The sequence below is a fragment of the Mustela erminea genome, chromosome 11 (genome assembly GCF_009829155.1).
Source record: "Mustela erminea isolate mMusErm1 chromosome 11, mMusErm1.Pri, whole genome shotgun sequence".
NCBI classification, from domain to species: Eukaryota; Metazoa; Chordata; class Mammalia; order Carnivora; family Mustelidae; genus Mustela; species Mustela erminea.
In genome coordinates this window covers 95,128,861-95,154,506 of record NC_045624.1, presented here as the reverse complement: position 1 = coordinate 95,154,506, position 25,646 = coordinate 95,128,861, and the positions used below count along the sequence as shown (strand labels likewise).

The following is a 25,646-nucleotide window of genomic DNA, read 5'->3' as shown; positions in this document are numbered from 1 at the left end:
AAGAAGGAAACGCAGGGTTATCACTGGGATCCTTGAGAAAGAATAGATCTTGTCAGGGGAGGCAGGTGGCGCTAGAACTTCCCATGCTGGGGCCAGCCTGGCCATCAGCCCGGCGCAGAACCTGGAGCCCAACACCCCTTGTAGGGAACACTCCCCGGGGAGGTCACGGCCATGAGCCCACACCGCAGAGGGGCAGGACCAGCCCCCAGCTCCCAGGCTCGAGCGATGGCCATCATGCCTTGCGCCTCCTTATCCACTCAGACTTTGCCAGCTTTGCTTCTTTTTCCTTTTTGTTTTTTCAGTTTTTTGCTTTGTTTGGTTTTTGGTTGTTTTCCATCTTTTTTTTTTTTCCCTTATTTCAGTGGTGTTGGTTTGGTTTAAGGAAGACAAACAGAACAATGAAGGGAGGGGGATCCTGGACCCTAAGCTGTTCAGGTTGGGGAGGGGTCTCTTGCATGACTGTTAGAGGGCATTTTGCAAGAACAACTGAGCCTGAAGTAATAACGAGATGAAGGTCTCTGTTAAGCTGCTCATTTTCCATCTGTAACTTCGGGGTATCTTGGAGGCTGGTGGGGCTGCTCCCTGGTAAAAGGCGACCAAGTCAGCGTGACTGACCCCCAGTCCTCAGTCCCCATGCCCAGGGTCCTTGCTGGGTGGATGAGGAGGAAACACAGAAATGCAGGAAAATTCCATTCTGAGTAGGTGAACAACGTCGGAAACAGCAGTGCCCGTCCCAGTCAGACCTGAATGCGAACGGAGACCTTGACCTCGCTGCTCCTTCACCTTAATAACGGAGGCAAGGGGGTGCGTGCGCCCATCCCCCACAAAGGCCAGCCTTCACGGGGTACTTTCAGGAACGTTCCTTCTTAACCACAGATGTGATAGTTTCAAGTTTTAACAGTAGTAAAACAAGAACATCAAGGCTGTCATGAAGGGATTTAATCCTAAATCAAGGTGGGGAGTCTGCCCTTAAGTCTTTCCGGGTTGTTTAAAACTTGCTGAATGGGCGATGCTGGCTCCTTTCTTTGATCCTGGCCTGCCTGTCCTTGGGCTTCCTTCTATCCCTGCAGAAAACACCTGTTAACCTGGCAGGGCGTCAGCTCCATTGTGAAACACTCTTCCCCGGGGCTCCCTCCCAGCTGTGCACAGGGGCCCCAACAGAGGGGAGAGCAGGTGAAACAGAGTACGGGGGTCAGTCATGGGACAGGATTCGGCTCCAAAGCCCCCGCCGCCCCCGCTGGTCCCCCAAGCAGGCGCTCGGCCGATTACCTCTTCTATCTGGATCTCTCGCTCGTAAACCAGCTTTCGGACCATGCTGCTCACAGACACCATCCACGTCAGCATCATTATCAGAGGGAAGAAGAAGCCGACGTTGTTCAAGAATCTGCAAGGAAGTAATCCCGTCAGCACCCAAGGACGAAGGAAGGGGCTCCAGGGTAGGGCTCCTGCATACACGCTTTCACGTCGTCCTTACACGCGACCAAGGAGCAACATCTCGTCTGGCCATTTCAACGGGATGGCTGGCTGGCGTCCTGATTTAGGAGGCGTGTGAAACTCACAAAGGAGACACACTGGGTGGAGGTCCCTCACACAGCCACTGTCCCCCAGCCCCAATCGCTGCCCTCTGACGTCTTCTTAAGCAGAGCCCATGGGAAGGACACAGGTCACTCATTCATGACTACAACCTCCCCTACTTAGTTGGGACTCCTGTGTGTCTTCAATCGAAAATCTCAGTTGACCATAGATTATGGCCTTACAAGATATATGAAAACTGACCGTTGAAATTCTCCCTGCAGCCAGCCACCTGGGTGGCTCAGTTGGTGTCTGACTCTTGGTTTCAGCTGAGGTCATGATCTCAGGGTTGTGAGATCAAGCCCCGAGTCAGACTCCATCAAAGAGTCTGCTTGTCCCTCTCCTTCTGCCCCTCCCCCCTCCCCTGCTCTCGTGCTCTTTCTCTCTCTCTCTCTCTTTCATAAATAAAATATTTTTTAAAAAAGAAAGAAAAGAAGTCTCCATATCTCTTCTTCAACCACTCACTTCCCACTCCCGCTCTCCGGCTTCTCTAACACACACTTGACGTGGCCCTTACCTAGAACGCCCACGAAAGCCACTCCTCAAACCCAACGGGACATTCTCCATCATTATCCGTCTTCACTTCTTGGCTGTGTTTGGTGCCAGTGACAGGTCTCTCCTTCTTTCCTCCTTCTGTACCTTTTATACCACTCCTGGCTTTCTCCATTTCTCCTCGGTCTCCCTCACTGTGACTTCTCAGCCCAGCCCTGGGCTCTGCCTTCTCACCCCATCCCCCCTGAGCTCTAGACCCACATATCCATTATTCGCTTCATCACGGAGGCCGCCCAGGGGGGCAAGCCATGTGGTCCGTGAATGAACGGAAGAGAGAAAGGTCCTATTCTGAAGCATTCTGCATTCTGACGGCCAGGTGGGGGCGGGGGGTACACCTGATGTAAACCAGGACAAGGAGATACACAGTATGGCATCAAGTATGAGGAAGTACAGCTTCCGTGGGTAGGGATGCTATCTCAAACAGGTAGCTGGGCAAGGTGTTTGTGGGAGAAGTGTCAGAGCAGAGAGCGGATGAAGTAAGGAAATGAGTCCCCCAGAATGTCAGGGATCTGAAGGAAGATGGCTCCAGGCAGAGAGGCAGCAAGGGAAGGCCTGGAGGCAGGAGCACCGAGGCACAGCTCTGGAGCGGCCAAGGACCGCATGTGTTGGGAGATGGTGTGGCGCGTCAGCTGGGGCCAGATCCCGCAAGGATTTTCTATACCCGGGTGACAGCAGATTTACTCAAAGAACAAGGGAATTCCTCAAAAGGGTTTTAGAAGGGAGAGAGGGAAATAGGGAGGGAACCCATTAGGTGTAAGCTTTTTAGAAAGACTGAATGCAGTGTAGACAGAGAAAGTCCATGAAGAAGAAGGGGGAAAGCCACAGCAAATGTGCAGCCATGTAGACAAGACAAGGGCGCGGGCAAAGATGCTGACTGGAGACAGAACCAGCTCTCTGGTCCCTGTTGCAACAGCCTGCAAGGGCACCCCTGCCCAGACCTCTCTTTCAGAGTGCTGGCCCCAGTGTGGACCATCAGTCCTTCCCACTGGACGGTAAAGCCTCCCCCTCCATCTCCTCTGCTTGGCAAAGGCTGTCTACGTAGTAAATGCGAACTATTTGTTAGGGAAACTGTGACTAAGTAAAAAAAGAAGGGGGGTCGGATGGGCGTCTTTGTTTTTATTCATTTTCCTGCCTGAGATGATTATAATGACCATCAATTTGGTGAATCACATTTTAAAGCTAAACATCAGCTGACTCCAACATGATCCAGAGACGCTAGAAAGTTAGCTCCCATGCCCCTCAGCTTGGCAATTTTTCTGAGGCTTTTTAGTCCTTGTTTTTTATAGTGTCCAGTGCACGTAGAAGGCTAGGAAGAGGAAGCACCATATCCTATATACACCTGCACATCCCACAAGTGACATCTCTTCTCCCAGATTAACCCAATTTACAGGAAAAAAAAAATGACACTTGGATCACTTGTAAAGCTAAAAAACAATGAATACAGAGCTTACTTGGGGGATGGGAGGGATTTGAAAAGAGCTTGTCGATGTTCATGAACTTTATCTTTTCTACTTAAAAACACTGGACCTGGGGACCTGGAGGGCTCCGTTGGTTAGGCATCTCCCTTAGGCTCAGGTCATGATCTCAGGGTCCCCCCAAGTTGGGCTCCCTGCTCAGCAGGAGGCCTGATTCTCCCTCTCCCTTTCCCACCCCACCCCCTTGCTCATGCTCCTTGTCTCTCTCAAATAAATAAATAAAATTTTTAAAAAAAAAACAAAAAGGGCACTGGAATTGATAGCTATTGACCTCTGTTCTTCTAGCACCTTGAGCCTTACAAAAGAGCCCATAAGTATCCCACACAAATATTAAGATTCCATCTGAGTGGGGTGCGTGGGTGGCTCAGTAGATTAAAGCCTCTGCCTTCAGATCAGGTTATGATCTCAGAGTCCTGGATTGAGCCCCGCGTTGGGCTCTCTGCTCAGCGGGGAGCCTGCTTCCCTCTCTCTCTCTGTTTGCCTCTCTGCCTACTTGTGATCTCTGTCAAATAAATAAATGAAAATCTTAAAAAAAAAAAAAAATTCCATCTGAGTTACTGCCCAGAAGTCACACAGGGTCAGGATTCTATTGAGCCTGGAACTATGATGTACGTGTCCTATGGAACCCCCATCCACCTACCCACATCTTCGTAATGACAAAGTTGTTGTGGCAGGCTTTGAGTAAACCCAGCTCTGGAGCCCTTACAGCCACAACCGCAGATTCCAGGGAACATCCAGTCGTTCTGCACGTACCTGGCTGAGTGAGGCTACTTGGGAGAAGCGGACGGAATGAGAAATTGGAATACGTGGCTTGTGTGCCTCACCCTTTCCTACTCCACTCCTGAACACCAGTCCCAAATCAACAAGAGATGGGAAAAACGTCCATTCCACTTTTGACAAATGCCTGGAAGTACTGGAAACAGTCAAGGTCAAGAAGGTGGCACACGGGGCGCCTGGGTGGCTCAGTGGATTGAACCACTGCTTTCGGCTCAGGTCATGATTTCGGGTCCTGGGATCAAGCCCCGCAGCATCGGGCTCTTTGCTCGGCAGAGAGCCTGCTTCCCCCTCTCTCTCTGCCTGACTTGTGATCTCTTTCTCTGTCAAATAAATACACAGAATCTTAAAAAAAAAAAAAAAAAAAAAAAAAGGAGGCAGCACACAGGAACGCGGATGAGAGATGTCAGCCACGAAACCCCGCCCCCTGCAGGTGTAGAAGATGCCATCAAAACTGCACCTGAGGGGCACGACCTGAGGGTATAGGACAGAATGTGTTAAGTGGGTGCCAAGCTGCATGTTAAGGTGGGTGGTGTCAGAAACCACTCTTGCACCCAGACCCTTTTGCCGGGGAAAGAGAAGAGGAACGTTATGTGAGGAGCACATGTATCTAGTGGAAGCGCTCGGTCCTTGTGGCCATTAAGGTCACCTGGTCCTCACCACTCACGGGACCCCCTGGCAAATGACTGGGCAGGAAAACCCGATTCATTCAAAACGAATAACAACCAGAACAAAATCCAGCACATCCGTACAAAGAATAAAGGTGGTTGAGTCCCACCATTACCAACAAATGAAAAACACGTGCCCAAAAAGATGAGGTCACACGAGGCAGATGAAAATAGTGAATGTATTACTTGCCATCGATGGAAAAATAGTTAATAAGGCAATTCCGCATATTAAAAAACACACCCAGCAGAACTGTTACAATTGGGTGATGAGGTGACAAGATAGTAAGAAGATAGGAAATCGGAACTGGGAGAACCTTGAAAGAAACAGAAGAGAAAGAGTAGCCATCAAACAAGATATAGTTAGAAGACGCACCGGTCAAATTAATGACGCACAAAACGTGGTACGGGACATAAAAAATTGACATAAGAAACACAACTGAAAGAAACAGAAATAAAGAAAAAGGTATTTTTTTTTTAAATTAGGGAAATGTTATGGATAAAAAATATGGGGAAAAGAAATCCATGCAATTGGGGTCTTTGAAGAAGAAAATCCAGGGCTGGAAGATAATAAATTGGTAATGCTGGAACCCATCAAAAGTTTCCAGGCAAGAAAACTGAAATCTACACATTGAAAGGTCTTATCTTGTGCCATGGACAATTATTCTAGAATGGTCTACAGTGAAATATATCCCGCTAAATTTATTGAATTTTCAAGTCACTAGCAACTTGGCAAAATTACCAGGTCAGATAAAAGCAGGAAAATATCAGAATGGCCTCAGATTGTTCCATAATCACATCCAAGGCCAACGATAATGGAGTTATTTCTACAAAATACTTGAGGAAATACTAAGTCAAGGATTTCATATCTAACCGGGCTGCCTTTCAAATATAAATGCTGCAAAGAATTCTAAGTACGTAAGAACCCAGGTTACATTATCTCATATGATCATCTTAAGGAAATTACTAGAAGACAAATTTTAGCCCACCCAAGGATGACCGGTAAATTACAGGGTAAGGATAATGATAAGCAATGAACATGTGTTCCGGTAAAAGTAAGACTAAAACAAAAAATGGAAATTCAGGTGACAAGACAGACTGGAAATGTTATGTTCCCTGAAATGTAGAAGTGATATGACAAACAAAAATTGGAAGGTTAGCGGAAATGAATCAGAGAGAAAGAATAAATTGATGAATGTCAAAATCAGAGGCTATTTGTTCAGGATTCACAAATGTAGAATATAAGCATAGGCATCTTTCATGGTATAAGAGAAGACATTGACATAATATCAACCAAAATGACATGGTGGAGAGGAAAATTTAATGACAGAAGAAGAGGAATTTTTATTTTGCATGGTAAAAAAAATATATACACACACACATATATGGTTAATATTATATATATATAATAAATATATTATGTATTATTTTATATTTATATATTTTATATATATGGTTAGTGTTATTTTATTATTATTTATATGAAGTTCCAATTATAAGATAACCACCAGCACGATAATGCATTATTAAATATAAGTTTATTTTTTTAAGATTTTATTTATTTGAGAGAGAGAGAATGAGTGGAGGGAGAGACAGTAGGAGAGGAAGCAGCAGGTTCTCCACCCCGCAGGGAGCCTGACTCATGAGGATCTGAGCCAAAGGCAGAGGCTTAACCGACTGAGCCGCCCAGGTGCCCCTAAAAATGAATTTAAAAGTAAAATCATAAGTATAGGAAAATACTTAGCTAAGAACATATATACATGAAACTTTATTCCATGCTTTATAGACCTAACCTTGCCTAAATAAGAAGGTATATGAAACGTACAAGACACACACCTGAAACAAAACATTTTGGAAAAAGTCTAAGGGCAAAGGCACATCAAACAAATAGGAATACAGAGATGTAGGGGGAGAGAGAGAACAGGAGGGAGAAAGGAAGGACAAAAGCAGGGATCATCAAGTTACTTTCATACAAGGTAGACTTATGTGTAAAAGGAGGACTCAGAAGACATTTATTCGCATCTGTACACAACATTCAAATGCCACCAGCACAGGAAAAGGGAGAGAGACAACCAAGTAGGAGGGGGACCATGATTTATCTGCCTTAGTCTAAGACAAATGCAAGGTTGAACTTTAAGGAAAGAGAATTCCTAAAGAACAAAATGAATATAGATCGGATTCTGTATTCCCAAGATAGGAAATTAGAAATTCTTTCCAAGTGCCCATGAATCATTCACCAGAGTAGATTATATATTAGTTGACAGAGAGAAATGCTATTAATTCAAAATGTGGATGTGATCAAGATGTTTCCTGGAGGCAATGTAAAAATTCGCACGCAGCCACAGGAGCCGGGAGTTAGTGTACAATTCAGTTTTCAGCTTTGGTCAATTTGATTGAAAAAGAAATGCTAATATGGAGCAGTTTTTTTCTTTTTTTTTTTTTTAAAGATTTTATTTAAATCTTAAAAAAAGAGACACAGCAAGAGAGGGAACACAAGCAGTGGAGTGAGAAAGGGTGAAGCAGGCTCCTCACCAACCTGGGAGCCCGATGCCGGGCTCGATCCTAGGACCCTGGGATCATGACCTGAGCCAAAGGCAGAGGCTTAATGACTGAGCCACCCAGGCGCCCCTGTGCAATTTCAATCTATTCTTTTTTCTTATTATAAGTGCACTGAGTAACTTCAGAAATTCCTGAGAAATTCCACTTGGAAATTAAAAGAAACTTCACTCAAACAGCTCCTGGGAAAAGACCATCGACACCCATACTGCAAGAATGCAGACAGAATCCACAAACTCTAAAAATAGTTCCATGAAAATGGAAAAATAGAACCAGAATATACTAAGGGCACTTGTCACAGGTCTGAATTTTAAAATTGCAGCCCCTGACGGGCTCAGTCGGTGGAGCATGTGACTCTTGATCATGGCGTTGTGAGTTCAAGCCCCATGTCGGGCATAGCATGTACTTAAAATCAAGCAATCCATCCATCCACCTGTGCGTGGGGGAAGCATGTCATAGGAGGGATAACCACAAAAGGAGGGAGAAAGGGGAAGACAGGACCCATTGCCTGGCTTCTCCTTTCCAACACCTTAGCGGCAGGGGGAGGTTGGCAGGAAAGCTCCCAGCCTCCACCAACCTCCATATTGGGTGACGGTCTGACGAGGCCCTTTGGCGCTTTCCTTCAGGACCTCCACAAAGGAGGGGACACTGCTATTGGCCTTCCTAGGGTCCTCCTGTCCCCCAACCTACAAGCCTCCTGCAGACAAGAGAACATTTTTTTTCATGGCCACGAATGATGGGCAACTACCATGGCCGACACACGGCAAGTGCTGGACACACAGTTTTCCAAAGAAGGATGAGCACAAACACTCGACTCCTAGCAAGATGGATGATGTCAGGCATATAAAAGGCACATTACCACAACACGTGAAGGAACAGTCCCCAAACAAAACAAAACAAAATGCGACCGATGTGTAAAAAGACAGTATGAAGTAGGATTTTTTTTTCCATTAGAGTCTCGACTCTTGATAGATAATCATTTGCTTGTAACACTAACAATAAAAAAAGAAACGTATTAAAATCCAGGAAGTCAGAACAGGATGTCCACACGCTCCCTACTGTCCAGACAGCATAAACGACACAAGCATGTTCCAGATTCTTCCGTGTATTCATCCCTGCTCTGGATCCCAAGCAAGAGCACTACCAATAAAAGTCTGAAAACCTGGGGTGCCTGGGTGGCTCAGCCCTTTAAGGCCTGCCTTCGGCTCAGGTCATGATCCGTGGGTCCTGGGATCCAGTCCCAGATTGGACTCTGCTCATGGGGGAGCCTGCTTCTCCCTGGCCTGCCGTTCCCCCTGGGGGTGCTCTCTCTTGCTCACTGTCTGACAAATAAATAAATAAAATCTTTAAAAAAAAAATAAGAAAGGTCTGCCAACAGGAAATCAAACGCTCTCATTGATGTAAGCCTCTTTAAAAGGACAGTCTGATCTTCATAAACATTCATTGTCACCAGCTCTTTTTCTGAAGGTGGCAAATGCTCGATTTACATTCCAATGACCCCTCGCTAGGAGTGGGCTCTCTGTGGCCAGCCTCTATTAGCACCATCCGGTGAGTTCAAAGACTGGCAAGTGATGAAGGCATTGCATGGGAGTCACACAGTGGGGAAGGACCACAGAGACATCGGCTTTGGTTTTGTCCCCATCAGCCCAGCCTCTGCACACTGCACACAGTCCAGAGCCCCCAGACTGCATCGCAGAGGAATGCGGGACCCAGAACCCAGCCAGGCAGCTGCTGGGTAGAAGAATCACCACCTTCTTACCTTCCTGTCCCCTCTCTATTCCCTCTGGCAGAGCCGGGCCAGCAGGCTGAGATCCCATGCCTACCCACCCGTGGGCCCCTGCCTTCACCAGCGGCTTTGACCCCTGTGACTCGTGCCTGGGAGGGGAGGGTGGCCAGGAAGGGGGGCTTCTGAGCTGCCCTCCCACCAAGCCTGCTCCAGAGGGACCTACACAGGGTGTCTGTGAGTGACAGGAGATTGGATGTCCATTCTTTCGTTTTCTTGTTCCAAGTTTGCTAACTCCTGGGAACGTCAGGGGGAAGGGAAGAAGCCTCCTTGCCTGCACACCTCCAACCTTGGATCTGACCCCCGACCCCAGAAGAACATCCCAGCAGTGAGTGCCGCCCAGGAGCACGTGGGCTCTCACAGGCCGGTCCCGTCCCCTTTCCAGGTCTGGTCTTCACAAGCACCTCAGTGCAGAGCCCCACAGGCCAGTGAGGAGGAGCGATGAGCAATGGCATCCTTTTTACCAAGAGGACCCCGACCAGCGTCAGTGACGGATCCCTGGCCCCAGCTCTGTGACCAGCAAGAACCGGACCTGGACTCCAGGGGCAACTTTTCTTTCTTTTTTATCTATCATCTATCTATCTATCTATCTATCTATCTATCTATTTGACAGACAGAGATCACAAGTAGTCAGAGAGGCAGGCAGAGAGAGGAAGGAAGCAGGCTTCCTGCTGAACACAGAGCTCAATGTGGGGCTCAATCCCAGGACCCTGGGATCATGACCTGAGCCGAAGACAGAAGCTTTATCCCACTGAGCCACCCAGGTGTCACCCACCCTTTTTAAAAGATTTTATTTATTCATTTGAGAGAGAGCACAAACTGGGGCAGAGGGAGAAGCAGTCCTCCTGTTGAGCTGGGACCCCGATGCAGGACTCCGTTCCAGGACCCTGGGATCATGACCTGAGCCGAAGGCAGATGTCTAAGAGACTGAGCCCCCCAGGAACCCCCAAATGCAACTTTTGATGCCAGCATCTCATGATTCCACATCTGGGATTTGGAAGGAGATCTCAAATGCTTGAAGGCCGTGCAGCATCAGAAGGCAGGACTGGCTCCCAGGACCCAGCATGTCGAAGAAACAGACTTTGGAAACTGTTAGCTCAGACTATGGGTACAAAACTCCCTCTTCATCAAGCTCACCTATTAAAAGGTCTGAGCCCCAAACCCAGCTTGGAGGTCAGGGGCTCCCAGACCACCAAGCAATCCTCACGTGCTAGCTGGGGTCCTACAATACAACTCAATCCCATCACACACGACCTGAGGTAGCCCCACGTCCCACAGTTAGGGGCTCATCACACAAGAGCACACACAGTCTCCTGATGCCCTTCTGAAATCCAGATTGTTACCAGAGACTCTGACGACCTGCGGTGAGAAAGAAAGCCACAGACCCCAGCTGGAGTCATTTGCCTCCCAGGACAGCAAACCAAGACTTCACTGTAATTTCAATTTCTCCAGGAGTGGGATCTTAATTAAGTCCATCAATCTAGAATGTTCTAATCTACGTTGATGAGGTAAGGTGTCAAAGAGGTCTTCTCCTCCCAGAGGAAGATGAGGTGATCCACATACTAAGCCCCCAGCCCTTCCCCACAGGGAAGGCCACTTTGCCTGAAAGAATCCTTTCTTGTCTTGGCTCATAACTGCTTTACCCCACGGTCCTTCCTAGAAAAACCTTCTATTTGGTGCTGCCCCGGAGTTCCCCTCTGTTTGCCTGAGGGAATGATGCCAGAACAAGAATCACTTCATAGAGCCAACTAGACCTTCCAGTATACTCAGCTGAAGTTTTTGTAAGAGAGTTAACTCAGGAACGGATGGAAGAGCAGCCTGGGATGAGGTCTGGGGAGGCAGCGCCGGGCTCCCCCAATCCACAGCCCACAGTCCCTGCATCTCCACCTGCTCCCCAACCTGGAACTCTCCAGCCCCCGTCCCTTGGAGATCTTATGGCAGCTTCACGAGACAGGCAAGGCTGGACTAAGTCATCGGTCATCAGTGATTGATTCAACCTGCTTAGGAGACAATTCGCATTGCTGTCCCCGGGCACAAAACAGACCCAGGCTTCAGGACACCCACACCCTCCCGCTGGTCCCAGAGCTCTTCAGAAAATGGAAGAAAACATAAGTCAGATGTTCACAGACGACAGAGTGAAAGGGTAGTGGAGTGACCAAGGGGGTACGCGTGCTCCCACACAAAATGTTTGTAAGCACTGAGTGCCGATGACTAGTTCCCTGGGGGCGTGAAGGGCATTCAGAGAGCAGGAGACCTTGTGGGGAATAACGGGACCCGTGTGAGCCTTACCAGGCTCTCGATGGCTGAACGAGATGTGTGGGAAAATGTGACCCAGTGTTCAGAGGAGCATGACTGTGGCTACTGGTGACGGGGAAGACTGGGGGAAATGGGACACACCATGACCTGGGGTTTGAACAAAACAGCTCTGTGGCCAGCAGGGAGATGGGTCCATGGGAGCTTTGAGGGGCACGAGAAAGGATATAAAACTGCATTTCTGGGGGTGCCTGGGAGGCTCCATCAGTTGAGCGTCTGCCTTCGGCTCAGGTCATGATCCTGGGGTCCTGGGATGGAGCCCCATGTCCTGCTCCTTGCTCAGCAGGGAGCCTGCTTCTCCCTCTGCCGCTCCCCCTGCTTGTGCTGTCTTGCCCTTTCTCACTCTCTCTCTCAAATAAATGAATAAATTAAATCTTTAAAAAAATAACTACATTTCTTCTTCTTCCCACCCTCTGGTGTCACCAGCCAATTCTGCACATTCTGGTCCCCCGAGACGTGGGGGCACAGAGGGAACTTCTGGTGCTTGGGACTCCCAAGGTCATCAGGAAGGTCAATTTCTGCTGAAACGTCAGCTATTCACCAAATACAGGAGAGAGGGGTTTCATACACTTACTTGAAGTTCCTCTCAAGGAAAAGAAACAAGAAAAATGTGTAGCGTGAGGCGCCTCTGGCTGGTCTGCAGGCGGCAGGCTGATTGCTCTGGAAAGCGGGAACTGGACATTTCCAGCTCGCATCCCCAACAGGCTTCACACTGGGCTTCTCTCAGGACAAATCAAAGACCAGACATGGGGACGCTGCTGTCACTCAGAGACCCAGCACGCAGGCTTGCTCCTTCTCCTCCTCCTCCCAGGACCCTCTCCAGCCCCTGCAAACCACAGGCACCTAATAGCCCCCAAGGAGTCAGTAGGTGCGCTTTCAAGGTCTGCACCATTGTTAGGGTTCTCATTTTGCTAAAAACCTTTCCAGGAAGTTGTCTTACTCTCTGGAGCCATGAATTAACATTTGACTTCCTTTGTATTCATGAAGTCCCCCTGGAGCTCCCACCATAAATTGTCCTGTGATAACCACCCGGGGCTGGAAGGAACCTTAAATTGTATTGCATGTCCTGCTCCCACCCAAGTCTGCCACCCCAGAGGAGCGTTTCCCAGGGTCAGCCCCTCCGAACATCAGCTCCAGGGGCTGCTGGCAGATTATAAAGGAAAGAGACAGATGGAGGGAGGAAGGGGGGGGCGGTGTAAGGAGGGAGGCATAGAGAAGAGGGGGTAGGATCCAGGAGGGAGGAGGGAAGATGGAAGGGGGAGGGTTGGAGGGCGGAGAGAGGCGGGGTGGTAGAGATGGAGGCGGTGAAGGGGGGGGGGAGCGGGGGAGGCGGGGGAGGAGAGTAGGAGGGAAGAAGGAAGAAGGAGGAGACATTCATTATTATTATCTCTTCCCTCCTGCTCAACTATTCCCAACAGATCAGACCCTATGCCAAAAACAAATAACATAAAATAATTTAAAAAGAGACAAAACCCTCTCTTCTGCTGCCCGATTCCCACCCGCTTCTCCCCCTCCCCCCGCATACAGTGGGCTCCTGGGAGGTCCACACTCCTTTCTCCAGGTGGGCTGTCCCTATCTCCAGCCTCTCCTGCCCGCCCCCCCACACTGGCTACCCTCCCCTCCACGGAGGCAGCTCCTGGAGAGGGCCCTGGGGACCCGTCTGCCCCACGTGGGAGCCTCATCCACTGGCCCCAGACCACTCCCAAAGCCTATCTCAACCCTCAGACAGTAGTCCAACTCAATGTCTCTCCATCACACCCTCCTCAAATCTGTCACCTCCCTTCTGAAAGCAACCAGAATCCGTCCCTGGGTTAGATCAGGCCACAGTCACGCGGGGAAACATGTCAGCCTGCTAATGATGAAGGCCCATGCCAGCCTTCATGCCTTGAGGCAGATGGCATCACTCCAGATAAAACCGTCCAGCGGCCATACACACCCCTCAGCACACCGGCAGCCCGGATTTCTGTGGGTAGCTTTAGAGTTCCACTCCCACCCTCTCGCCCTTGTGCACTCTACTGCAGGCCTCCCTTGCACCAGGGCCCTTGCACTGGCTGCTCCTCTCGTTTAGAGCACTCCCTGTGTTTCTGGGAGAGAGGCAATGTGGGAGGGAGTAGGGAAGGCCCTGGGTGGCTCAGTCGGCTGAACATCTAACTCTTGAATCCAGCTCAGGTCATGATCTCAGTGTTGTGGGGTTGGGCTCCAGCCTTAGCCGGGAGCTGCTTGGGATTTTCTCTATCCTTCTTCCTCTGCCTCTCCACTCTCTCTCTCTCAAATAAATATATATATGTATATTTTTAAAGATCGAGAGAGAGAGCAGACCTGTAAGAGTCACTTGTGCTGAGCCCAGGTCAGCGAACCAAGAGGTCATACTTAGCCTAAGTTCCAGCCCACTAGGAATGTACATAAGCTTTAACCGGTCAACCCGGGATTATCTGGTCAGCAGGAGAGCGAGCCTTGGAGAGACCCCTTAGGCTCCCCTTGGGAGGCAACCTTGCCTGAAACAATGTGTTCTTGGCTAATAATTTCTTTAAAACATTCTTGCTTTGCCTTTAAAAGGCTTCCCCTTTCTACAGCTACGGGCGCGCCTTTGTGTTTGCTGAAAGGGACGATGCCTAACGCCTGATTCATGAATCCCTGAACAAAGTCCATTTGATCTTTAAATTTACTCAGTGGAATTTTTCTTTTTTAACAGATTGAACGTCACCTTCCCGGCAAGGCTGACCTTAACCACATTAATAATTTTCCGGGCACTCCTGGCCACCCTCATTCCTACCGGCCGGGGCTTACCTCCTCCCTGTATTCAACTCAAGCTGCTTCCTGTATGCGTGGGCCGCGTCCCTGAGCTCGGGCCCAAGAGCAGGGATTCAGCCTGTCCCTTCACTGACTCACCCAGGTCTCGAGACCGATAAACAGTATAGAAATAGAGTTGAACAAATAAGTCAATTAACGACCACGTAATTCGTCAGGCACCAAACATCACAGCAGCCTATGTGTCAGGGTGTTGTGGGGATGGATGAATGACCATCCAGGTACTTGGAGAAATTGACTTTTTATGATGCTCTTTTCTCAGTTGGATCTCGGGAAGACGGCACTCTGTAAGCCTCTGTCTAGCTAGTGGTTATATGCGGACCATGTAATCCGCGAGTAGTAGGGAGCTACTGAAAATTTCACATGAGTGTGCTCTGTGGTCGAAGCCGGACTTCAGGACCATCCCTCAGATGGCTGAGTGTCAGGATCTTATAGGATCTCCACGGAGCCTCAGGCTCCTGCTGGTACACCCAGCCCTCAAGAGACAGGCACCTTTGGAAACTATTAATGAAAGAAGGATATAAGGCCATGAGAGCCTCCAGAGCTTGACTCTTTCAGAAAAGGACAGTAGGTTCCTTCAAAGGAGTAGAGTAAGACTTCTGAGAAATAGCACCGTGGAGCCCAGGGAGGAGATGAGTAAAAATGAGTCCATGACCCAGGATGGTAGCAGGATACACCGGTCAGGCAGCTCAAGACAGAAATGTTTCCACCCATTGGAAAGTGTCCCGCTGTGTATATGTACTCTATGTCATATATTCATATATGTATTAGGATACATTATACACAGATATTTATACAGATGTGTGTGTGTGTATTACTCAGCCATAAAAAAGGATGAGATCTTGCCATTTGCAACAACATGGATGGATCTCAAGGGTATTCGGCTAAGCGAAATAAGTCAGACAAAAAACAACAAATACCACATGATTGTGCTTATATGTGGAATCTAAAACAACAACAACAACAAATAAATAAATAAATAAAATAAACAAACAACACTAGCAAGAAAAAAAAAAAACAGAAAGCCATTTGTAACTACAGAGAAAAACTGGCAGGAGAGGGGAGGGGCCTGGGCTGGAGACCGACGCCCTCCCTGCTGTAAATTAAGTCAGTCCGGGAGATGCCACGCATGGCATGGTCCATAACACGGTCCAGTAGACGGTGACAGACGGCGACACAGAACGTGGGGAGCCCTGAGTGACACACACAGCTGCGGAACCCCCACGCACGTCAGCCACGCTTCAACAACAGACAGGATCAAGGAAGCCTGTGACCCCGGAATCCCGCCAGGGCACTCAGCTCACTCCAGCCCGAGGCCCCAGTGGGCCTCAGTCCAAGAGCTTACCTACCATCAAGGGGTGAAGAGGCGCACGTTAACGTCCCTGTCCTCCCCCAAAGTCCGTTCACGAGCACCACGGTCAGCAGGAAAGGAAAGCGGACCACATGGGCCACCTTAGACTCGCCATGAAGCCGTTGGCAGGGTTGGGTGCTGTTCCGTTCTGCCCAGCATACCCCCGGGGAGCCACCCTGCGTGGGGGCGGGTGAGGTAACCCCAGCCTCCTCTGTGCGACAGACCCAAGGGAACCTCCTCTCCTCCCTGCAGGCCCAGGGCTCCTCTCCCACGGTGGAGATCCCTAGCTAGACAGAGGCTTACAGAGTGCCGTCTTCCCGAGATCCAACTGAGAAGATAGCATCATAAAAAGTCGATTTCTCCCAGTACCTGGAAGCAGGTCATCCATCCCCACAACACCCTGGCACATAGGCTGCTGTGATGTTTGGCACCTGACGCTTTGCCAGAAAAAGGCTTTTTCTCAAATTCTGCTCACGAAGCAGCTGCCGCCAAGGAAAATAATGTAGGAGCAGAGAAGCAGTGGCTGAAAATGTTCAAAGCCAAAACTATCGTCATTTGGAAAGGAAAGAAATGCTTTTATTTTATGAAGAAGGAGGTGAAGGGGCTTCGCAGTGATCTGCACAGTGAGGCGGCCCCTGGGTTAAAATGACACCCTGGTCTCTGTCTTTCTGACCCTCTGGTCTGTCTGCCACACTCTAGTCCCCCAAGAGAGTCACTGTCAGGACGACATAGGCTCCCCTGTGGCACCGCCTTTGGTTTCACGAAAATGTACTAGTGAGTTATAGTGTGGAGAGCACGTGCCCAGACAAGGAGGGCATAAGACATCAAGACGCCCATCCTGCCAGCGTGACCCCAGTCCCCCTGCTTCTGCGTGGCAGGTGTCCCACTAAAGGACAGCATCTGCTGCCTGCTCTCCTAACAAACAGATCCCAGGTGGTCCCCCTGATGACCTCCCCTCCGGCCCTTTCCTCCTGTGCTCCCAGCCTAGTCTGGGCCTGGGGCAAGAGGTTAGAGGAAGAGTATCGCACAGCACTGAGTCCCCCCCCACTGACCTCAGCCAAGTGGCTGTCAGGGCGCTGACCACCCAATCGCACCCAGGGGTCCACATCCCGGTCAGACACGGCCCCCCCCTCCACTTTGTGAGCCCTGCCTGGCCTGACCCCACCTTCAAGTGCTGTGGTCCAGCTGCTCTAGCCTGTAACTGACCACCGCTTCTCTCCCGCAGGGACAACACCTGCCAGGTCACCAATGAACTCCTATGTGTTTGCAGACTGTCCCACACATCCCCAAGGCACAGTCCCCGGCCTCTGGGGATCCCGCTCTTCCCCACAAGTAGGCCAAATTTTTCTGGATTGGCACAAGAGGGGACGTGACCTCTTCTGTTTCCCTAGCTCAGATGGGGGACATCTGGAGTCCGACACGCGAAACCCCTGTGACTACTGTCCAGACTCACTCTGAAGGGTCTTTAGAGCTACGGACGCCTGGTGTCAAATTCAAAGTCCCACAGGATTCCGTCATCTCAACAATCACTCCTGTGTCTTGATGGCCCTGGGCATCGTTGGATGCCCAAATGGAAGGAATTTGAAGGGGAAATGGACTTTCTTTAAATGTTCTTTGGAGGGTGCCTGGGTGGCTCAGTGGGTTAAGCCGCTGCCTTCGGCTCAGGTCATGATCTCGGGATCCTGGGATCGAGTCCCGCATCGGGCTCTCTGCTCAGCAGGGAGCCTGCTTCCCTCTCTCTCTCTGCCTGCCTCTGTCTACTGTGATCTCTCTCTGTCAAATAAATAAATAAAATCTTAAAAAAAAAAGTGTTCTTTGGAGCGACTACAGAGAAGCTCCAAGACTTCCTCTAGGCAGGGGTCCAAACGCAAAGCACATCCCTCCATAAAATGGGGGTGCGGGTGAGGTAGATGTGTGGTGTCTACTCACAGGTCCCTGGTGTGGCATGGGTATGGCATGGCCTGTGCCTGCACGGCTGGTTCCACATCCTCCCTCCCGGTATGCACCAGGATGATGGCTCTCTCGATCATGTCTTGCAAAGGGACAAAGATGTAGTTGTACTTGAACCCATCGGCTGGTAGGCTCTGAGGATGAAACTTCCAGGAAGGGTTCTTCACCAAGTCTGTCCTCATGCTGTATAAGATGCTGGTCCGGATAGTGTAGGTGACGTGGGGTGCCAGCCGCAGGGACGGGGCCCCCAAGTTCCTGTCCGCCAGGGAAGTGTTGAATACGACACCTGCCGGCAGAAAAGGGAAAACAGGGGCCATCACACCCTAAGGGCAGGAGTCGAGGGAAGGTGGATGAGCCGTGAGACTCAGCCCAACCCCCTCTTGGGGAACTGACCACGCCCTGGAGAGGCATCGCTGAGTCTCACTGTCAGGCAGGCAGGCAATGCTATATAAACACCTGCTGTGTGTCCCGGTTATTTGCAACAAAATAGCCTACTAATGTAACAAAATGATTTCTTTTGCATCTTTCCAGGACTTGAAACATGACAGCAGGCTGCTCAGATAATCAGACTTTGCTTTTTTGGGATAGAGATGCATGCGTGAGAATGAGGCACGGAAGGTGCTGTCTTGGGTTGTAGAAGGAGAAGATTAGGGATGGAAGGAACGGCACAGGGACTGTGGTCAACATTATGGTTACAGGAGGTCTCGCGTTGCCTGTGGTGAGCAAGGCAGGACGTAGAGTTGTCACACTGTACTGATGTCATGTGTGTCAGCTAGATTTCGATTTCCGAAAAGGAACCAATGTCTTTGGGGTTATCGATCATTCCTTTTTTTTTTTTTTTTTAATTTAAATTCAGGGGCACCTGGGTGGCTCAGTGGGTTAAAGCCTCTGCCTTCAGCTCAGGTCATGATCTTAGAGTCCTGGGATCGAGCCCCACATCGGGCTTTCTGCTCAGCGGGGAGTCTGCTTCCCCCTCTCTCTCTGCCTGCCTCTCTGCAAACTTGTGATCTCTGTCTGTCAAATAAATAAATAAAATCTTTTTTAAAAAAATTCAATTAGCCAACATAGAGTACATCATTGTTTTTGGATATAATGTCCAATGATTCATCTGTTGCATATAAAGATCATTCAAAATGTGAACATAGGGACTCGATTCTGGCACATGAATTCTCTGAATTTCATACACAGTGCCTGTTGGGGGTGGGACGGGACAGTCCTGAGGTTCACATGTGCAAGTCCTAACCCCCAGCAGGTCAGAAGGTGAGCTCCCTTGGAAAGCGTGTCCTCACAGAGATGGTCAAGTAAGAAGGAGGTCCTTAGGGTGGGCTCTCACCCAGTAGGACTGGTGTCCTCCATCGGGGAAATGTGGACCCAAACACGCACAAAGCCGACATGGTAAGAGACCCAGGAGAAGGCAGCCACTGACAGGCTGAGGTGAGGCTAGAGCGTGCTCCCCTCATGGTCTCAGAAGGGGCCCACACTGCTGACACCTGGATCTCAGACTTCTGGCCAGACCCAAGAGAATAGAGATTTCTGTCGTCGAAGCCATGTGGTCTGTGGTCCTGTCATGGCGGCCCTCAGCAAACTCATACAAACCCAGATTTTAAAAAAATAATGCAATGTTCATTCAGGATTCGAGAACACATCGTGCATCCTGAACCAGTGCGCATGAATGGATGAAGTCGGACTGGCTGTTGTCTCCCCTTCCCCGCACACTCAGAACGTCAAGATACTAAGAAAAGAGTCAAAGTGATGTGAGCATAACTTTAACCAGGAAAGATATAATTTTATCGTGTGAGATTTAATGGTAAAATGACACCATAAACTAGTAAAAACAGGTGCCGGGAATGGTGTGGGGCCAAGGATCTGAGACACAGACAGACACAACTCATTGACTCAAGGTGAGTCTTTCTGCCTGGTTTCGTTCTGTCGGGAAAGGAGGTCTTTTTCTGAGTTACTGGCCCACACGTTTGGGGGAAATACGCAAAATGGCAAGCCCCCGGGGAGCCGGTGCCAGCAGGAGTGCATTTTCTCACAGAATACTTACTAGCCAAGAAGCTGTTCTGTCGCATAAGCTCACGGGCTTTCGCCTCCAGGCTGGCGACAGACTCCAGTGCCTGGAAACGGTCCAGCACCACGCAGGAGGAGAGGTTCACCAAGATGCGGCCGAGGACACGGATGTGTCCGGCACCTCCATGGGCAAACATCTTGTCCAACTTCCCTCCTGAGGACAGTAAGCGGGACAGGACGTTACAAGTTCACTCAGTCCTGGGGAGGAAAAAATCCCTTCTTGAGTCACACTCTGTTCGTATGCAAGATATGCTACCTATTGGCTGGCTATCAATTCTGCCTTTTGGGTTTTGGTTTGGGGTTTGTTTGGGTTTTTTGTTTGTTTGTTTGTTTTTGTTTTTGTTTTTAATAGGCTCCGAGAAGGTGGGGCTCAGATTCGTGACCCTGAGAGCAAGAGTCTCGGGCTCCACTGACTGAGCCAGCCAGGAGTCCCAACTGTGCTCTCTGAGCACAGTCCTGTGACGCCGTTCCTTACACGGGAATGAAAAGCCGTGGAAGCTCAGCGGGTGAGCCTATGACCCAGGGATGCTGGGCGGTGGGTGACACACAGAAGCAGCCGATCGGAGGCAGGCTTGCCAGCAGCACGGAAGGCCTTGCACACAGAACCCGGCAAAAAAACACGTTACTGTTCCAACCTGGCACTGAGAAATTCCAGAAAACATGCCTTCACCATCACATTGGGCATTTTGTGAAAGTCACTCGCTTTGTCATATTAACTTTGCAGAGACAGTGACCCAGGATCAAGGGGCATTGTCACCACGAAAATCCGATCCTAGTGCACTCTGCCCAGGTTTGTGCCTTTGAAATGGAAATAGACCCAGGGAGTAAAGCGGGCCCATTCTTCAGCACGGAATGTGGAGGAGGATGCGGTATGTGAGCTCTGGCTTCAGGGAAGAGCTGGACCACAGGTCAGAGAGCTGTGGGAAAGCCAAACGACGCAGAAGAACACGAGAACCCTGCCTGGGGAGGGACACGATTCCAGAGGTGTTCAGCATGATGACAGGGAGTAGATAGGGATGATCGTGGGTCGGCGATGTCACAGTATCACCGTGGGCTGGGGCAAAGTGTCTGCAGTCCACTGGGGCAGGCCACCCCATCCCTCTGGGACTCCTTCCTTAAGAGACCCCCAGAGACTAAGTTGCTCCAGACTTCATAAGGAAGAAGGGGTAAATGCACATGGAAACACACTGACATGTTTTTACACACCTACGACACACACAAACACAATGAATCATAGAACCACGTAGACATAAGACAGTCAAGGGGCAGCTCTTAAACACCGTAGTGGCCCTTCCCTCAGCCACTGGACCCACTTCCATAAGGACCATCCCTGAGCAGATTTTCGGGATCCCAGGCCGAGACACCAGGCCTGCTTCCACAGGGCCAGCCATTCTCTGCTAAATGGGAGCCCACAGGGGTTTGGTTGAAGGAGAGCCTCTCAGTTTGGACCACATCTGCTGCGGAGACGGAGACACAGCAGGCTTACTATTGGGGAAAAATGTTTGGGGCCTCACGGCCAAGGGTCAGATGGGGTACACACCCCCTGCTCCCTGAGAGGCAGCTGTGTCTGCTCAGCCCTGACACCCTACATTTCTTGCTTAGGGAACAGGGATGATGATAATCTTCCCGGTGATATCTTGCTAAAGATTACATGAAATAATGCCGGTAAGCCTTCGGGCACTGCCGGTGTCCAGAGCAGGCCGAGCACACGATCAGTGCGTCCTGATACCACGGTTAGGAATATATTAGAGAAGATCAATCCCCGCCAGAGGCACAGACAGAATATGCATCCTTGATCCAATCAGATATCAGCTTATCAGACGCTGGTTCAGAGGATAGCACAGGATCAGAGCGATGCCCAGCCTGGGGAGCAGACTTCCAGATCACCAACCTCCAGCTCCACCCCAACCAAGAAAGAGCGCTCAGCCCCGGTTTGTCTGCTGCAGAAACACAGATGCCAGGCTCTGCACAGCTGCCAGGCTCTGCACAGCTGCAGAAACACAGATGCCAGGCTCTGCACAGCCGCAGAAACAGATGCCAGGCTCTACACAGCTGGCTCACTTCGGCCGATGCAGGGACAGAGCCGAGGCCAGAAACTGTGCAGAAGCATCACCTCTGCTTCAGCATTTGCTGAAGCAGAGGTGATGCTTCTGGGCGAGGCACCACGTTGACTCCGTGACTCCCCGGGACCTGGGATGCCGTGTAAGAAGCATCCACGCACCACATTCTGGAGACGTCATTTACACTGTGAAATGTCGCTGTGAGGGCACGCACCCATGCGTGTGCAGCAGCTATGCCGTCCGCTCTGTGGGGGGGGTTCATTCTATTGTTCCTGAGCACGGTGGGTGGGGGCTGAGGTCAGAGGTTTCCGTGTGCAGGGACACACACAGCCATCAAAAGCCACAGCATGAGACACACGGGCTGGGTGGGGGCAGCTTGGGGCACAGGAAGAGCGACACCATCCCCGCGTAGTAACTGCTACAGGGAGCCCAAGAATGGTAGCAGGGACGTCAGCAGCACACGGCTCTGCACCTGGAGCAGATTCCATGTTTTGCATTGGAAAGTGATTTTTTTTTTTTTAAGATTTTATTTATATACTTGAGAAATAGAAGAAGAGAGAGGACGCGCACATGAGCAGGGGAGGGGGGACTGAGGGAGGACAAGCCTATATGGGAGTTTGACACAGGGCTCGAACCCACGACCCTAAGATCATGACCTGAGCCAAAATCAAGTCAGATGCTTAACGGACTGAGCCACCCAGGCACCCCTTGTGTTGGAAAGTGATTTTGATCTGCAAAGTTTCATCATCCTCGTCTTCCATGGGAGGAAAACCATCTTGCCTGTGGAGTTGTTCTAAGAAGTAAAGTTTGTTCAGTGCCCGTGTAAGAAGTGCTCACGCTGACATTAAGAACTGCTGGAGAAGACAGCCAGGCCCAGTGGTCTCCATTTAACCCTTCAAGATGACGGCAGACAGAACAACTAGAAAGAGGGAGACTAAAGCATGTGTTGTGAGGGGCTCTCGGTATGCCTGCTGCTCGCTCTCTTGTGTTGGAGGGACACCTGCAGAGTACGGAATTTTACAGGATGGTTCAAACCAAGGGCGTGTTTACATTGCGAATGACGCATCTCAGAACACATGCTCTGTAAGCTCACCCACTGGGGTCTAATTCAGAGCCACGGCTGAGGGCGGCTCCCGGGCCTTTCCCATCAGAGAGCGTGTTTGGGAAACCGGGAGTATAACCCGGAGTGGCCGGTCCTGCTCCTGCCCAGGCAGGGGAGTGGAGACTCGGCCCCACCTGTCGTGGACATGGTCTTCTGGCCCCACATGACTGGAGTCGGGCAGCCCATCAGCACTCAAGCCAACACGGCAGATGGAGCCGGCAGGCCAGTTCTCAGAACGACGAACAGTAGCCTCGTCCCATCAGGGACCTTGGGGTACATGCAGGTTGCCTCGAGTTAAGATAAACAAGGGGTGCCTGGGGGGCTCAGATGGTTATGTGTCTGCCTTCAGTTCACGGTGTGATCCCGGGGTCCTGGGGTCAAGCCCCGCATCGAGCTCCCTGCTCAGCAGGGTATCTGCTTCCCCCACTCCCTCTTCCCCTCTCCTGTGTTCCTGCTCTCACTCTCTCTCTCTCTCAAAAATACTTTTTAAAAACAAATCTAAAAAGACAAAGGGCCTTAGAGCTTTAGGGCTGCTTGTCCCACCATGCCCCAGCCAAGAATCTGTTTGAAGTCCTGCTGTGGCTGAACACAGCCTCCAGCCTCTGTCTCCAGGGACCCTAATCAGAGCGCACTCACAGCCCTGCAGGCAGCTGAGCAGAAGGCAGAGCCCATGGCTTCTCCCGTCGGCAGAGCAGGGGGCTCAGCGCACACTCTGCCCCATTCAGGTCCCCACACCATGAGCTGTGCAGGCTCTGGTCCTGTCCTGATGGCCTGGTTCATAGCCCCATCTCCTAGGGAATAAAATATGCTGTCTCGACCACCCAGGAAGCCGGGCCAGGGACTCAGACAAGGAGGAGCCCTTTCGAAAGCTTCAGGTGGGCAGGGAACTGAGCCAGCAAACTCCTGCACCCCAATCCCAGAGAGGAAACGCTGTTTCACCTGAAAACAGAAAATAATAGCAGGCCTCACCTGCCACGGACACTACCAGCAGACTCACCCAGCAGCCCCAAACTAAGCTGACAGAAGAAAATATAAATATCTAACATGTTAGCAATAAAAGACAAAACACAGCCTCAAACTGTATAAACCCTACATTGACAGAATATAAGGACAAACAGACAAGTCCACATTCCGAATGGGAAGTTCCACACACACCTGTGAATAACGGATAGAATGATTCTAAAAAAACCAGTAAGGGGGCACCTGGGGGGCTCAGTCAGTTAAGCACCAGCTCAGGTCATGATCTCAGGGTCCTGGCATCCAGCCCTGTGTCATGCCCCTTGCTTGGCAGGGAGCCTGCTTCTCCCCCTGCCTGCTGCCCCCTCTGCTTGTGCTCTCTCCACCATGTTCCTAACAAACAAATAAATAAAATCTTAAAAAGTAAATAAATAAATGGAAAATCACAGATATTTAGAAAATAAGCTATAAACTTTCAAACAACCCAAGGATCAGAAAAGCACACTACAGTGAATGCTAATGAAAACAGAACACATCAAAACCTATGAGAGGCAATGAGGCAATGTCTAGAGGCAAGCGTGTCATCATAAGTGTGTGTGTACGCATACACACAAAGAAAGAAAAAGAAGGTGGAAATCACAGATCTAAATCTCTCTCTCTCAGGAAGTTACCAAAAGAAAAAAAAGAAAAAAGGTGACAAACCAAAGAGTGTGAAAGGACAGAACAAGAAACAAAACACAAAAACATGCAAAAAAATCAGAAGTCAATGAAATAGAAAATAAACACAATTATCACTAAAGCCAAACATTTGTTTTATTAAAAAAAAAAAAAACTAACAACATTTATTACCCTCTGACAAGACTGATCAAAAAAATAAAAGTATGAAGAGGGAGAGAGAGAGAGGAACACAAATCAAAATGTATCTGTGAAATTGGGAATATTCCCACATACCCTTCAGATGTAACGGTGAATTTATACAGTAAAATTGCTCAGGAAATGCTTCTCCCATGCACCCTCTTGCAGACTGACATTTTAAGATATCAACCGGCGAAACAGGATCATAAAACAAGAGTGGGGAGGCTGAAGAGTCCAGGAGACTCTGTCTCCCACCTGGGAGAACAGAGCAGGCAATTCCTGGGAGCACTCAGGGGCACCCGCCAGCCCCAGGGGCAGGAAGGCAAGCCAGCAGGTGTCTGTCCACACAGACGGAGGGAACCCGTCACCCCCTCCCCCAGAAGGGTGGCACACTAGCATGGAGGGCAGGGGACTTGGGGAGCCAAAGAACAGAAAGCCTAGGAAGAGGGAAACATTGTGAGAAAGGAAACATCATTATAACCTGCAGCCTAATTCTGCACAGAACTGTATTCATCTGGTCGTGATGTGGCTATAAGGAAAACGATCACATCACCGCAGGGGAGCGATGGGGCCAGGAGGAAGAAGCAAGGCTGCATCTCTCCCAGCGGGGGGAAATGGATTAACTGCTATGTAAAGATAGAACGATACATAATGTATCAGGCCATGATACAAAGATACAATCCACAGAAACAGCTAAACAAGTTTAAAGTAGGTTGTGCTAGGGGCTGGATGTGGTAGGGGGCTGGACAGGAGACTTTTAGGAACAAGAAGTCCTGAAAGACATGAAGAATCTTTGCAACAGA

The 25,646-nt window shown here is 49.9% G+C and overlaps 1 protein-coding gene across 1 annotated transcript in view; it reads right to left on the bottom strand.

Annotated features, from left to right (window-relative positions):
* ABCA13 (ATP binding cassette subfamily A member 13) overlaps window positions 1–25,646 on the bottom strand; it is a 323,477-nt gene that overhangs the window by 177,226 nt on the left and 120,605 nt on the right. The window contains exons 30-32 of the mRNA XM_032305346.1: window positions 19,847–20,023; window positions 17,779–18,085; window positions 1,270–1,384 (exon numbers count right to left, since the gene is read on the bottom strand). Coding sequence (XP_032161237.1) covers window positions 1,270–1,384; window positions 17,779–18,085; window positions 19,847–20,023 — 599 coding nt within the window. The remainder of the gene's footprint in view (window positions 1–1,269; window positions 1,385–17,778; window positions 18,086–19,846; window positions 20,024–25,646) is intronic.